This window comes from Camelus bactrianus, chromosome 5, assembly GCF_048773025.1.
Source record: "Camelus bactrianus isolate YW-2024 breed Bactrian camel chromosome 5, ASM4877302v1, whole genome shotgun sequence".
Classification (NCBI taxonomy): domain Eukaryota; kingdom Metazoa; phylum Chordata; class Mammalia; order Artiodactyla; family Camelidae; genus Camelus; species Camelus bactrianus.
The window spans coordinates 78,472,494-78,488,790 of record NC_133543.1 but is presented as its reverse complement, the minus strand read 5'-3'; the positions used below and the strand labels follow the sequence as shown (position 1 = coordinate 78,488,790).

At 40.0% G+C, this 16,297-nt stretch overlaps 2 protein-coding genes across 14 annotated transcripts in view; one reads left to right on the top strand and one right to left on the bottom strand.

The window, feature by feature from the left end:
- Positions 1-12,721, top strand: part of NIF3L1 (NGG1 interacting factor 3 like 1) — a 32,097-nt gene extending 19,376 nt beyond the window's left edge. For all 13 annotated transcript variants that reach the window (XM_045507995.2, XM_010971881.3, XM_074364188.1 and 10 more), the window contains 4 exons: positions 1,152-1,278; positions 2,957-3,095; positions 4,735-4,818; positions 9,267-12,721. In XM_045507995.2, coding sequence (XP_045363951.1) covers positions 1,152-1,278; positions 2,957-3,095; positions 4,735-4,818; positions 9,267-9,451 — 535 coding nt within the window. In that variant the 3' untranslated portion in view covers positions 9,452-12,721. The remainder of the gene's footprint in view (positions 1-1,151; positions 1,279-2,956; positions 3,096-4,734; positions 4,819-9,266) is intronic.
- A 246-nt stretch (positions 12,722-12,967) lies between these two features.
- ORC2 (origin recognition complex subunit 2) overlaps positions 12,968-16,297 on the bottom strand; it is a 37,246-nt gene continuing 33,916 nt past the window's right edge. The window contains exon 18 of the mRNA XM_010971875.3: positions 12,968-14,762. Coding sequence (XP_010970177.1) covers positions 14,676-14,762 — 87 coding nt within the window. The 3' untranslated portion in view covers positions 12,968-14,675. The remainder of the gene's footprint in view (positions 14,763-16,297) is intronic.

Here is a 16,297-nt window from a genome sequence, read left to right as displayed (position 1 = left end):
GCCTCTACTCAGTCCCGGGTATCTTCAACTCACCTTTTCCTGTTTTCAGAGAAGTGGGTACCTTTCCAAGCACGTACAGGGAAATGAAGACGTGAATAGTTTTGCTTTATTCATTGTTTTCTTAATTAAATGCTGTGCTGTATTTGCCTTTTTTAACTTAAGTCATAGAAATTTTTCCGTGTAATTATCTCTCTCTAACTGCTGTGTAGTGTTTCTTATTATAGATGTACAGTAGTTTCTTGAAGCATTCCTCTTCCTAACTGATGGACTTTTTAAAGAATGGATGCATATTTAGTTTAACTCCAGTTTCTCCACATTACAGATAGTATCTGGGTTTTACCATTAGGTTGGGGCCCAGGCACTGCTTTTCCCTTGTTTTTTCAAAGCTCCGCAGATGATTCTAATGTTGAAACTATACTTCTAGATTATCTTTTAATGTGTCTTTTAGTTCTAGAATTCTGTGATCATATTTAAAGTTTATGGTTAAATACACAACTTTCTTGATGCCTTCTTTTTGGAGAGGCTTTGGGATATTGCTTCTCAGAAGGTGATTCACGGACCCCTAGAATCATTATGAAAAATGCAAATTTTTGGTTTCATCCTAGGTCTATGTAATTAGGAGGGGTTTGCCTGAGAATCTGTCCAGGAGATTCTTGTATTCAATGATGTTTGAAAATTAACTTCTCTAGGGCTTTAAAAATTTTTTTCAGTTTGTCCCAGCCCCATTCATAGATGTCACTGGATCAGTAGAAGGGTCCAGCAGCTGTTATTTTAAGAAACTAGCAGGAGATTTCTGATGCACTGCTAGGACTAAGAGCAGTTCTGTAACAGGGGTTTCAAAGTGAGGTCCCTGGTCCAGCATCATCAGCATCACCTGGAATTTCTTTGAAAGGTAAATTCTCAGCCCCAGTGAGGACCTACTAAATCAGAAACTCTGAGGCTAGGGCCTAGCAGTCCGTGTTTTAATAAGGCCACAAGGTGGTTTTGATGCATGCTCAAGTTTGAGAAACACTATTCTAGAAAATAGCTTGGTTTGGAATGAAATCTAAGCTCCATATAAATCTCATCTATTACAGGATGTTGTAAACTGTGGATTGTTTTAAATATATTGTTTATGATTATCCTAAGCCAGCAAGTGACTTTTTTTGTAGGACTGATGATGAAGAACAAACACGACTCAGTCTGAATTGTAGTCAGCAGGCTTTGATGCAGGTGGTGGCTTTTCTTTCCCAGAACAGAGAGTTTTATCAGAAGACTGAAATTCTCTCACTGGAGAAGGTAATAAAAATGTCTTATATTACTGTGCATTTTTGTTTGACAAGTTCATATGTAAATCATTAGATAAACAGACTGTTAACTATTACCTAAAGAAGCACAAAGTGGTGATGAGGGCGTGTTATACCCTGAGAAGTATATTGAAAAAGGGAGACATGTCAGGAATAGAAAAATGTTGGTACTTGTCTTAGTCCACTTGAGCTGCTATAACACGTTTGGATTGCTGTAGCAACGGAGTGGATGGCTTAGAACACGTCTGGATTGCTGTAACAGGGTGAATGGCTTATAAATTACAGAGATATTCCTCACAGTTCTGGAGGCTGGGAAGTCCGAGATCGCGGCTCTGGCAGCTTTGGACTGGTGTCTGGGGAGAGCCTACTTCATAGTTCAAAATGACACCTTCTCTCTTGTCCCCAAATGGTAGAGGGGACTAGGGATCTTTCTGGCGCCTCTTTTTTAAAGCACTAATCCCATTTATGTGGGTTCCAGCCTCATGACTTAAGTATCTCCCAAAAGCTACACCTCATACCATCACCTTTGTGGGTTACGATTTCAGCATATGAGTTTGGGGGGGACAGAAACTCCCAGACCATAGCACTACTTCTTCAGGATTAGAGACTCAGTTATAAGTTCAGCCTCTTATACCCTTGGCCTGGACCATTTTATTCACTCCTTTAACTTGACAGCCATTTGTTTGATGTTTCCTGTGTCTTCACTTTCTGGCTCGGAATGCTTTCTTAAGATAAAAAATTAAAAAAGAAGCCATATTTCTGGCCACTTTCTGGACATTTTCCACTTACTAATTGCACAAGTATTTAAAATCCAATATATACAAATATTAACTGTACCACTACTTTAAATACGACTTTTCTTTTTTCTCTTCTATTGGTGACATCATCATCATCTACCTTATTTTACAGGTTTGCCCAACTCTCTCTTGCCCCCATAAGTCCAAGACCTGCTGATTTTGTCCCTAAATCTAAACAATATTTCTCCTCTCTGTCTGCAACCACAGTAGTTGAAGCTCTCATCTTCCCTCACTTGGGATGTGAATAATCTCCTAAGTGGGTACCTACAAGGGACAATCCAGGCTTTTTAGCTGGGGCAAAAATTCACAGGTCATGACCTCTGTCTCCAGCCTCTTCTCCATCCCCATCCCTTGCTCTGCACACCAGGTCTTCTGTCTGCTTTTGCATCTGCCCTCAGTGTGCTCTCTCACACCTTGGCACCTTTCTGCGCGTTCTCTGCTTAGAATGCCTTTCCAGATCTCACCCTATCCCTAACCTGCCACACTGCACTTGACTCACATTCCTTTTTTAACTTTTTTCTGGTCTGTCTTCGAGATCCAAGTCCTTGTTAGACTCCACTTGCTCCAAGTACCCACCAAGTTTCAACTCATTTATTTTGTCATTCCTTTATGCTCCCATAAAAGACAGCACTTATCTTGTATTTAAGCACCTTTTATTATGATTTTTAAACATCTGTCTTCCCAGGAGACTGTGAGCTCCTAGAAGCCAGAATATTTTTGCCAGGTTTGCATCCCCAAACTGTAACCTGGAGCTGGCTATAGTAAGTTCATGGTATGCTTGTTTTATTGATCTCAGCATTTCTGTAGGCTTGTTTTCTAGGACTTTTCTAGGACTGATGATGGACAGTTTTTCTAACCTCTGTTTCTCTTCAGCCTCTGCTTCTACATACTGGAATGGGACGGTTATGCACACTGGATGAGTCTGTCTCCTTGGCAACTATGATTGAGCGAATTAAAAGGCACCTAAAACTGTCTCATGTTCGCCTTGCTCTTGGAGTAGGGAGGACCTTAGGTAAATATGTCCCCTTTATTTGTCCAGTATGTACCTACTGATAATGTGGGGCAAAAATTCAAACTCTTGGTTATATCAATATAAGTGATAGTAGACTGGTTAGCAGCTCACAGAAGACGACTGGTTTACTTTATCGATGAGGCTGGGCTAGGTTATGCTGTGGTATATATCTCATTGGTCTAGACAAGATTTATTTCTCAGTCACACTCCACATTCATCTCAAGTCAGCAGGGGAAGTCTGCTCATTGTTAACTGGTCATTGTTGCAGAGGGAGGGTCTAACTGTCAGTTAAACATTCTAGCCTGGAAATGACACATGTTCTGTTCAACTCATTGTCTATTATCAGTCCTATTGCTCAGCACAGCCTAGTGAGGACATGAAGAGAGCCTTACCACAGTACAGGAAGAGAGCTGGAAATTGTGGCTGCTCCAATTACCACGCAAATCTCAAGTTTTACAGTGCTGGTGATATGTCACAGTGAGGTGCTGCCAAGTGAAACGATCCACTGCACTTTTCTGAGTCTTGTAGCCAGTCTTTCCTTCTGACTCTTCCCAGTACTTTGGGGAACAACAGGAACAGGACATTTGTTGGACCCTTGCTGTGAGCCTAGCACCGTACCAAGTGTCCTGCGTGTGTGAGTTCCCGCTACAAAGGTGGTGAGCAGGGCGCAGGTGTTATGAGTGTGGAGTCTGAACACCTGGGGTTCAGATTTGTCCTGTCTGCTGTGTGACTCTGACGGGTTATTCAACCCCTCTGTGTCCTAAGTAGCCTTAGCTGTAAAAACTGCAGTAATAATAAAACCTGACTCACTGAGGAGGTGGTGTAGTTCATGTGACAAGGCACAGTGACTGCCGCAGGTTAAGGACAATAGGTGCTAGCTGTTGTTAGCTGCACGGTAGGTATTATTATTCCTGTTGTACAGGTGAAAAAATTGAGGTTCAGAGAGATAAGTAACTTATCCAAAGTCCACAGTTGGATCAAACAACTCATGAGAGTTCGTTTCCAAAGAAGATGGATGGTGGAGACAGGCTTTGATTTCTGAGCAGCTCCAAAGCCCCTCTTTTGAAATACCCCTAATGAAGCGTCCATTCTAGAAACCTAAGTGCTAAACACTTGTTGGATTCTGGCTTGAAAGTTTCTGTATTCCACTCTTCAGAGGATACTCTTTTAGGATAAATATGCCACTAAAAAAATGTGGCAAATGCACTCATAGTATCCACTGACTAGCCCTTTCAGTTCCTCAGCTTCCTCACCGGGCAGCAGAGGTGGTACCTGCCCACCTCTCACTGCTGCCTGGAGACCCACGTGAGGCTGCTTTCTGAGCAGCATTGTGATGAAGCCTAAAGCCTAGGGTTAGTGATGAACACTGTTCAGAGTTGCCTTATGTGGGCTTGTGCAGCAGTGTACGTTCCAAAGGAATGATAACCCTGCCTTGGGCTAACTCTGCAACACCGAGGAATCGTCTGTTCACCTATATAAAGACATATATATATTTTTTAATTTAGTAAGCAAAATTCATACACTGGTGATAACATCAGGAGTGAAATCTGCACTACGTTTAGGATTCTCAGTACAAATTATGATACTAAAATGAAGGGGAATTGTAAAGTATTGTTCTCTTGTCTCCTTTATCTTGAAGAGTCCCCAGTCAAAGTCGTGGCCCTGTGCGCGGGTTCTGGGAGCAGTGTGCTGCAGGGGGCCGAGGCCGACCTTTATCTCACAGGTAGGACAGCCTTTGCATCTGTTTTCTACCCTTTCCTTGTGCATCCCTTCCCTACCTTGATTTATATTTTTACAAGTTATAAAATAGCACATTTTAGGACAGCACCTGGCATGCAGATGAATCTAAATGATGTTCTTTGAACCTGAACTCAACAGAAACTATGCCAAAATTGGGGACATACCATACCATATTCTTTGAGGAGGGAAAAAGTAACAGTCTCAGAATTAGGTTCTCTAAAACACTGCTGTTCAGCATTTATTTAACCTGTCTTCTTCCTAAACATGACTTCTCTCAGATTTCATATGTAAGTTAATGGGACACTTTTCACCTTGTCGCCTTAGGTAGAAAATATTTCCTCTTACTCAGTCCTAAAGACGATCATCAGTTTATATGAGTTCTGGCTCCAAAAATTTTTTTTTTGCCTCTTTGGATTTTAGCCTCCCTTCACATAAAATATGAGTTTAAAAGAACCCAGATTTTCCATCTCTGACATTCTCTTATTTGAGATGCAGAGATCTGTGTTTAGTCAGAGTTGCGTGGAATGGTATTGAAAGCACTTAGCAAGTGTGTAACTGAGTTCAAACTGCTTCAGCTTCATACCAGTGCTTCCCCAGAATGAAGCAGAAAGTGAAGATGCTTGCAAGTGGGCTTCTGAGATTGTATCTGACGCAAGAAACCTACCAAAAGCCAAGTAGGCAGCGTGAAGGAGTCGTCTTTCCTGAATACATCCTTTACCACTCTCAGTTCAGAGAATATGAGAGAAATGGATCCTTATATCTTTCCCAGACTCTCTCCCTTTCCCTGGAGGCTGATCTCCTCACAGCCACGGCCCCTTACACTCTCCGCTTTTAGGAGCACAGGTCCTCACAGCCCTGGTCCCTCAGGTACTTCGGCGTCTCTAAGCCCCCATCCTGTCCACACAGAAGCAGGTTTTCACCGCCCGCTCCTGTTCCTTCCCAAACCCAGGTGTTCTCTTACTGCTCCTGCCTCCCAGGAACCTAAGCCTTCGCTGCCCTGTTTCTGAGCTCTTCAAAGCCTGGGTTTTCACTGTCCTGCTTCTGCCTCTTAGGAGCCTAAGTCCTCACCGCTCCGCTCTCTCAGGAGCCCATGTCTTCACGCCCCGTTCCTTTCAACCCTCTTAGAAGCACGGGTCCTCAAAATATGGTCCCTCTCAGCCCGCTTTCCCTTGGGTGCCAAACTCACATCTGCCCCCATTCCCTAAGTCCCATCTGGAGCCCAGATCCCCACAGCAACGTTGTCTTTGAGCCCCAATATCCTCAGTCCCGTGCCAAGGGCTTGATTCCTCACACAGCCCCATCTCCTCCACAGCCTGGCTGTTCGAACACTGCCCACTGTTGGTCTGGGTCCTGCCTCTTCCTCCTGCTCTCCTTCGGCTGCCAGGGCCCAGGGCTCCCAGGCCGCAGTGTCTGTCTCCCCATGATGTGCAGAGCCTGCCCCCAGGAAGCACTCCTCTCAGTGGCTGGTCTGACTGCTCGGCCCCAAATCCTTGTAGAACTTTTCCGTTATCTCCATCTAGGCATCATCTACCTGAAATATTTCATCAAGCCTCTCGTCTTAGTCTTCCACACACTCCCCCAAAATTAACTTTCAAAAGTACAAATATGGTGGCGTATAATACTATCCTGGCTAAAAACCCTTTGTTGATTTATCTGTCCTGGTGAAGCCTGAACGTGTCATCCTCTTTCATGCAGCCTTAGCTCATGCAGTCTTCCCTGGCTAGGATGCCTTTTCTTTGTTCCTTTCTTGTACTTCTAGTGATAAGCTCAAAGATAGCTCCTCTGAGAAGCTTTTTCTTGACCATGTCCGGCTCCTGCCCCTGATGGTCATGCCTTCCTCTCCTGATTCCTGTCTCTTTGTCCTTAACCTTCAATATGCATTTCTGTTGGAGAGCAGTTGTTTGGCTCCCAGGCTTTCCACTCTGTCCTTGCAGGTAACACCTAATTGGCCCATCATTCCTCCAAAGGAATTCTGTACTTTGTACAAACACTTTGTACACTTGCTGCTGCCAGCCGCATTTCCACCTCTGCGCCTTCTGAGGGTTAGGAGACAAGGGTTTAAGATTCCTTTTCCCACTTCTAGAACTAGACTCAAGGGTTTTAACCCTCTGCCCATTCCTTTGGCTACATCTGAGCCTCTCCATCACTCAGCCTCTCCTGCCACCCACACCCATGCCTTATTATCTAGCACACCCTCTTACAAAGGCTGCTGCACTTGAAACATTGTCACACCCCCAAGTATAAAGGTGCAGCATCTAAACAAGCCTGATGTAATTGCTTTGAACCAGTTAAAAATGTATGTGACCATTATCTGCTTTCTTTTCTGTCCTTCTCAATATGTGAGATTTTTATAAGCCCTCACATTTATACCAGAGTGAAGTAAGTTTTCAGTGTATAGGCAGTTTGACATCTTACAATGCGGTGTGACCATTTTAAAATTAATTGTAACATTTTACTTTGAAGGACTTTTAGAACCATAGAAAAGTTGCAGTAGTATAGTGAACTCCTGTATGCTCTTCATCTAGATTACTAAGGGTTATATTTTGCTCCATTTGTATGCTCTCTCTCTATGTAATGTAATATATATGTGTGTATACATTTGTGTATCTATATATATTTATCTGTTTACTCCCAAACTTGTAAGAAATTGTAGACATGACCCCTAAATACCTCAGCATTATATCTCCTAGGAATAAGGACATTCTCTTATATAATCATGTTATAATGATCAAATGCAGGAATTTAATATTGTTACAATAACTTATTTAATATACAGTCTATATTCAAATTTTTCTGATTGACCAAGATTTATAGCATTTCTTTTTTCTAATTGATATCCAATCCATGATTACACAACATATCTGAAATAGTTCTCAAATTTGTCTTCAGAGCGTTGACATTTTTGAAGAGCATAGGTCATTTGCTTTGTTGTGTATCTTTCAGTTTGGAGTGTCTGATTGTTTCCTCATAAATAATGACTTTTTTAAAATTAGGGGTTTTTTTTTGTTGTTGTTGTTATAAAACAGTATGTGCAGAAGATAAGTATACACAGTTCCAGAACGTTAAAATGTCCTCCCTTTCTGGTTACTTGGGGAAATAGAAAATATCTTTTTATCTGGCTAACTTTAGATGTCTATGATCTGTAAGGCATCACTTTGAATATACCTTCAGGCATGGGAAGCCCCAGCCAAAAGATCAAAGGCAGGCCTCTGCTGATATCATCACCCTTCCTTTGAGCTTGACAGTTAGGTCCTTAAGGGCAATACCCTAGACAGACCAGCAGATGGGGAGCTTGCTCCTTGCAGGTATAAACAGTCTCACTTGCTTTTTCTTTTCCGTATCTGCCATCCTGAGCCAGGCTTTTCTTTCCTTTGTCTTCACCTATTATTTTACTCTCTATGGATTTCCCCACTCTGATGCCTTCTCCAGCCAGTGCATTTATAACAGTCCAGGCAGCCAGATTGTCTTTCCTAGAGCATGACTTCTCACTGGGCCACCATAGTGTCTTTTTCTCCTTTCACTTTACCTCTACCATTACTTAGATTAAGATGTCTTAAAAAGTGCTTGACTAAACACTATTCCTTATAATGAAATGACACATTGGGGTGGGGGGAGTGTGGGGAATTGAAGATTGGGGTAGGGGGACTTTTTTTCCTTAAGAACCTTTTTTTCCCTTGTTTTTTATGCCTTTATGTCCTTAAGTATATTTCAAAATTATGCTTTTTATGAACAAGCCAAACTGTGTACAGTGTATTTTTTCTCTTAAATTAGAAGTCACCAGATTTGCAAATGGTGTTCTTTAAAATTCAAAACACTTGAGTTTTCCCAAAATCTTTTCGTAAAAGATGAGATCCTCATCCACCAGTAACTTCAGAATTTCTAGCAGGTTTGCCTAAGTCAAAGGAAAACACCTTGTTTTTAATTTAGAAAATAACCTTCAGCTCACTTCATCTTTATAAATTAGATTAGGATTGATGCTGAAATTTTTGGTACTCACAAAGCATAAAGGAGTGTTTGGGAAGTAAACCTACGATTTTCTTAAGGTATTTTTAATTTAATACTTACATAAGAAACTTTCTGAAAGCTCCATTTTACTTAGCAGTTGTTAATTTTCATTGTGGAAACACTGAGTGGGTGTTCTTACAGGTCTAGTTGTGGCAGTATTAGATACTATTGGATATGTGAGTTTGGATTCTTGCCTTGGATCCACCAAGAAGGAATTTGGTATTCTCAGTGGGATGGTCTCCATCTCTTTTTAAATTGGAGGACGTGTAAGAAACATGCACATAACTTTCTAGATTTATATGTAAAGTTCTGCTATATTACATTTGCCTCTTATAAAATATAAGTTTGATATTTCTAGTGTTATGGTTCAGCATTCCACAGACCTCTGTATAGTATTTAAGTATTTGCTCTTTCCTTTGTTGGCAGGTGAGATGTCCCATCATGATGTTCTGGATGCTGCTTCCCAAGGAATAAGTGTCATCCTCTGTGAACATAGCAACACTGAGAGAGGCTTTCTTTCTGATCTTCAAGATATGCTGGGTGCTCACTTGGAGAATAAGATTAATATTATCCTGTCAGAAACAGACAGGGACCCTCTTCATGTGGTATAATGTATATAGGAACAACAGGATGATACAGTCTACAAATTGATTGGCTCCCAACTTGAATAGATAACATGAGTCAGTGGGGTTGGTATTCTTCTGGAAGAGTGTCTTAGAAGGTACATTATTATTTCTGGTTTCTTATCTGCTTCACTGAATGTACTATAGCTCATAAGGTAAAATCTATAACGTAACTACCATTAAAGAACAAATACTTATAAAAAACAGAATATATTGTATAATATATATTCATTATAAAATCTAGGAATGATGGACTAAAGTCTGTTTACTTAACATTTTTGGGAAGTAGCTCAAGTAACCATCTTTACTGAATTGTAGCTGAGCTGTGTCATTCTAGATCTCTTTTTAAAAATATACTTTAAAACCTTGGGATTAGAGCACCTACTTCTAGGTAGTAGCCTCCAGATAGTCTTGTATGTTCCTGTTCCTAGATCACTAATCTCCCACCTAAGTTTCAGAATCATAATAAGATTTATCAGGATGAGTTTTTTTAATATACGTAATAATTATTCATATAACTATTGCTTTATTGCATTTTGGGTTTACTCACCTGTAATTTTATTATGAAGATGGTTATAAATTATTATAAAGATTGTTAGCTCTCAAAATAATACTGGTTCAAGATTACTATACAGTGTTAATTCTGTGCCAGGCACTCTACTAGGTGCTTCATGAACACTTTCAGTCCTTCATAAACAAGCACGTAGGTATTATTATTTCCATTTCACGGGTTAAATCAGTTACCCAAGGCCAGCTACATGGCTGGGAAGAGAAGGAGTCAGGGCCCAAATTCAGGCAGTCTGGCTCCAGAGCCTGTGTGCTAACCCTCGTGTATCTTTCAAATACATTTATGATGGAATTGTTACAAGAGGTATGGGAGAAATCCTAAAGGGGAAAAAAATCCATTTAACTGTAATTTTCTCTGGGTGGTATGCAAGATTTTTCTTTTTAATGCTTTTATACTTATTTCTGATTTCTCTACTGAGCATATTACTGTGATAATGACAACAGCAAATCTTTTACAATACTAAGATGAGAAAGCATAGAATTTTATATTTCTTTTGTAAGGCCCTTTTCCTACCAATCTTTTATCTCCTGGAGGATTTGGGAAACTAACTTATAAATTCTTCTTGGTAGTTTGCCTATAATACCGATTCACCGTAGAAATAACCAGTAGGAGTGAGCCTTATGAAATGCCCCTCAGAGTTGGAGGAGCCGCCAAGAAAGGTGGGAAGAGGACAGCTAAGTGTCAGAAGCCAAGAAGGAGAAAGCTTCAGTGAGAGATGGTCACCTTTGTCGAAGCAGAGTAAATGAGATAGCAGCTTTGAGAGACTATCTTAATGGTATTTCTTTACTTACTCATTGTTTGCTTTCTGTGTGCTGGGCCCTTAGAGATGTGGAGAGGGCAGGACAGAAATTTGTGACGATTTCAATAAACTCTTAAGTAACTACGACAAAGGTATGCAGAGGGTTTATAGGGAAGGTCTTCTGGGAAAAAGGGGTAGAATAAAGTCAAGAGGGACAGCTGGAACAAATAAATGCATTAAATAGAGAAACAGCACAGTAAATTGAAAAAGCCCAAGTAATTAATTCATTACCTGACAGTGGAAATCAGGAGGCAGGAAAGGTATGAACAGAACTGATGATGAAGAAATAGCCTGAGGCCAATGGCTCTCAAACCCTTTTTTCTTTATAGGACACTTTTAAGTGTGATGTGATTTCATCTGTAACTGTGACTGCTGACAGCAATGAGGAGTTGAAGGTTGTAGATGAATTCCTTTGGTAGAGTTTTAGAAGGGGTTAGGGGATCAAACAATTTGTTTATGATTGGACACACTGCCACATAGTTTTAAGAATGACATTATTACTGTAATATATTTTTAAAGTTTCTTTATTGGCATGTTAGCATTTCTAGATAACTAAAAACACCCTCAAACACATCCTTTACAATTTTTTAAAAATGAAGTGTCACTCAAGATTATTCTTCACTTTCAGCTATCAGATTTTCTGAACTGTTAATTTTAACGTGTTGATTGCTTAGTGGTTGTCAGACTTTAATGTGCACAAGAACATGTGGAGACTGAGTTAAATGCAGATTGATTCAGATGCAGTAGTAGGGCCCAAGCTTTTCTTAAGACTCCCAGGAGCTCCTGATGCTGCCATTTTGAGGACCACACTTTGGGTGGCAGAAGTAAAGGTGGTGACCTGAGAACTCTGGAAGACTTACAGCCAAAGGGATATATGCCAAAATTGTGAAAATCTGGTAATGAGCTTAGTTATACGCACACTTAAAGTTATATTTTCCATAGCATTAGTTATTTTAAATTTACTTTATTCAACACAATAAAGATACTGTAATTTTAATGCTATTAAAATCTCAGCTGGATATTTCACATTACATCTTTGTATCCTCTCAGCTGTCTAGCACAGACCTTTCTGCCTAGTAAGTGCTCAACAAACATGAATTTAAATCATTAAGCAACAATTTAAAAAATTTAAATGTGGAAGACTCTCATGAGTGAGAAATCAAGTAATTACAGAAAGCCTGAGAAAGTCATTACATGACAGTGTTCATCCCTTGTTTTTAAGAAGGGACACAACCTATGATGAAGCAGACTCTCATGACTCACTGTCATCTCTGGCAGCTACTCAGGACTAAGCTGGAAGAGTTGCCGCATCTCCTAGAATGCAGGAAAATACATTCAGAATAATGCTACTGGCTCCAGGTGTGAATTAGCTAGAGGGGGCAGGTAGTACAGCTGACTCTTGAACAACACAGGGGTTGGGGTGTTGACCCTCTGCACAGTCAGAAATCTAAGTCTAACTTAGTTGGCCCTTCGTAGGCTTGGTTTGTCTTTATATACCCATGGATTCAACCAACCGTGGATCATATAGTACTGTAGTATTTACTATTGAAAAAAATCTTCCTATCAATCAGTGGACCCACACAGTTCAAACATATGCTGTTCAGGGGTCAGTGGCAGACTTCTAGAGTTTTGTTAGTAATTTTTTAAGTAGAATCTATTAACTGTCCCTCAAACTTACTGATCTTTTAGATGAATGAAATGTTCATGTATTAAAACAACAAACATGATGTTTAAGAAAGTCCAGTTTCTGGAGTTTCACAAGAGCTGGTGTGGCCCTTCCTGCATAAGGAGTTCAGTATTGTGCCAAGTCTGTAGAGTGCAACTGTCTGTCCTACATCCCCTATTTCTTTTTTTGGCCATTTTATTAAAAGTATCCAGAAAAATTTTTCAAGGTTTCAGGTCTGTTCCATCTTGCCAGAATCAAACAACAGCAGAAGTTTAGAGCCTGAGCAGTCAAACTGATAGAGCTTAAGCAACACTGACCTTGACACAAGTTAATGAAGAACATATAATTCTGCCAAGATCATCATCAGAACTGTAAGATGCAGTTGTGAAATTTTTGAAGCACTTCAAGATATTTTTAGTAAAACAAAACAAAACAAAGCAAAAACCAGTAGCATAAATGAAAAATAAGTGATTCTATCCAAATTGGTTTCTTTATTGATAATAAAGACTGTTCACACATACTGCTTGCAAACAGTATAGACACAAAAATTATAAAAATAAACCAGTTGATATTTAAGGGCAAATGCAAAGTTTGCACATTAGGTCATTAAAGATTTTATATACTTTTTACACTAAGTTATTATAAACTAGATATATTAAGAAAAAAAAAAACAAAAACACAACAACAAGGTGCAAACCAGCAAGTGTCATATGCTACCATTTGTGTTCTTCAAATGAGATACAGAGACAGATACCCTTAGATGTGCATCTGGAAGAATGCTTAAACTGCTGTCAGTGCTGCCTAGTGGACTGGATTTGGGAATGGTAAGGAAACTGATTTTTCATTGAATATCCTTTGGTACAATTAAAAACAATTAGAATCATATTCAAGTACAAATTTGTTTAAGTATTTTGATTAGTAATTATATTTAAGACTAAACCCCTTAATATGTGGATTTAACAAAATTATTTCATTATATGACAAAGAAATATTAAATTAGAGCATTTTGGGAAATACTTTCATGAAAGGGGTTTACAAGATAAGAAATGAGTGAAAAATGCTGATGCAGTGTATTACAGTGATATTTTAAAGAATTTCATTTCCAAGTATGAAATATGAGTATGGAGTATGTGAAGACTGTCATCTGACTACAGGAGCCAAGGTTTGCCTTTTTTTCCTTCCTAAGAAAAAAGGCTTGTCTGAGTATTTAAGGAGGCTTGAAATCATCACTTTAAGAAGAAAACTGAAATGTCTTAACAGTGAATTTTAGGTCTACTTGACAGAGAAATTAAGATTAATTTAAATTAATATGCTACTACTCACCTGCATGTTATTCAAGAAGAAAAATATGCTGATATACAGGAACAAATCTGTATCTTCTGTTGTCTTAGAAGAAAATGACTAACGTGTAATTCAGGATTGTGTTTCTCTAGCCTGGCTTCTCACTTGTATCATGAAGGTGATGGCACAGACCTTAACTTTCCTGAGTAGCGCGGTATGTTGTTGTTCTGTGCTTTCCTGGGTGGGTAAACACCTTGTATATTTGTTATGTTTTTCCCACTTTCCCAACCGAATAGTGTCCTGCTCCCTCTTCCTCTACCAGTATGTAGCCTAAATCCAAGAGGAGAAAGCTGGATCACCTACTTGTCCCCAGTCTCACACCTTTTTTGTTAAGCCATTTCAGAAACAGTAAGAGATGACCTTCTTTCTCTATTATACTCATCAGTTCTGACACAAGGAATAGTAAATAAAGTAGATTTATGTGATGCCAATCAATGTCTTTGTACTTCCACACTCTGGAACAAGCACACTTGCAGTCAGCTCCAGGAGTGCTAAAAGGCCCTCAAAAAACTAGGAATATCATCATCTCTGGTATAAAAGAATTCAGAAACATCCAGTTCCAAATAGTCCCTGAGCACACCCTGTTCATTCCGACAAGAAGTCTCCAGAGAGGTAATGAACGAAAGGCACATTTTCTCCAACTTGAGGACCGCTGCATAGTACTAGAGATGGCACACCAGCCAGGCTAATCAAGGTTCTAACTGATGACATTCCCCCCTCCCAACTTTAAATCTTATACATTGGAAAAAGAGTCTAATGTTGAATGTAAACACAACACTTCAGACTAGAGGATTGGCAGCTGGGGTACAAAAACCCTCCCACAGAAGATTCAAGAGCTTCAAAACTCCTCCTCTTCCATTTCCAGGAAATCAGTCAGTGTTCCATTGTCAACAGGAATTAATAAATATTCCACTCCATCAGTTCCCTAAAAGATGTAAGAATACCCTGGATTTTAGTCATTTTAAAGAGATATATTTGAATCCTACTTTAGGTTAAACAAAATGGATTTGATTTCTTTAATATTTTATATAAATATAAAAGTATAAAAATTAAGGCCCAAGGGCACACAGGCATACATATATATATATTTAAATACATTGAGTTCATACTTAAACCACTTCATAGTGGAAAAGAAGACTGGAGGATGAGTAGGTGAGGTTTTTTTCCCCCCCGCCTTCCTTTTCTTTCTAGAACCTTATACCACTGAATTCTCTGTGCTTTTATTCCCCTTTCCATTGGATCCTTCCCAGTGGCTGTGGGTTCAGGTATTTCTCATTTTAAAATTACCCTCACTAGACTGCTGCTTCCTCTCCAACTATCGTATAACCATGGCACCTTTCCAGAAGAGCTGTCTATAAATGCTGGTCTTCATTTCCTCACTTTTCACTCGACCCAGGCCAACAGGGCTACTGCCACTATGATCATGTCACCGAGAGCTTCTGCTTAGACTGCCAAGGAATTTCGTATTCCTAAGTTCAATTCGGTATCTTCAGTCTGTCTTTTTGGCCTTTCAGCAGCATCTGACACTGCTGACCTTTCTTTCTTAAAACATGCTTCTCTTGCTGTCTGTGATACCTTGTTTTCCTTGGCTCTCGGGCTCTTTCACCCCTGCAGGCTTGCCTTCTCCTTGGCCGTGAAATGCCACACTTCTAGGGTTAGTTCTTGGCCCTCTAATCTCACTGTATGTCCTCTCTCTAGGTAGTCCCATCGATGCCTGGTTTCAGTTATAATCTGAATATGTAGGAATCATAATCTTGTATCTCTAGCCCAGATCTTTCCTCTGGTTTCTTACCCCAGGAATCCAAATGCCTATCTGACATCTCCACTTGGAAATCTCAGAAGAACCCCAAAATAAAGTAAGTCCAAATGCACTAAGATCATGAACTCATGATGTGTCTCCCCTATAATGCTGCTCTTCTAGTTTCCCATCCAGTGATCCTTCCATCGTTCTGGTGATGCAAGCCAGAAACCAGGAATCACTCCTGACACTTTCCCTTTGCTCTCACATCCAATCTATCATCAGTTCTTGTCAATTTTGCCTCCTAAGTGTATCCTGAATCCAGCCACTTTTCTCTCTTTACCCTAGTCACCCAGATTACTAACACCTTCCTAGCTGGTCTCTGTGCATCGACTTTTGGCAATCCCCATCTCACCCTGCCCCATACCACTCTCCATACCAGAGTCAGAACAAGTTTTTAATGACTTCCTGTTATTTTAGAATAAAAATTAAAGCCCTTTCCTTGGCCTAAAAGTCATGCATGATCTAGCTCTTACATCACCATCTTTACAGCCTCATTTGTGCCCCACTGGCCTTCATTTTGTCCTGGGGCCTCTACGTGCTGTTTCTGCCAGGAATGCTCTTCCCTTCCCTCTCTGACTAGTTGTCTCCTAGTCTTCCTTTAGGTCTCAGCTCATGGTCTCTTGATATCCATAACTAGGTCACATCCACCTACTGTAATG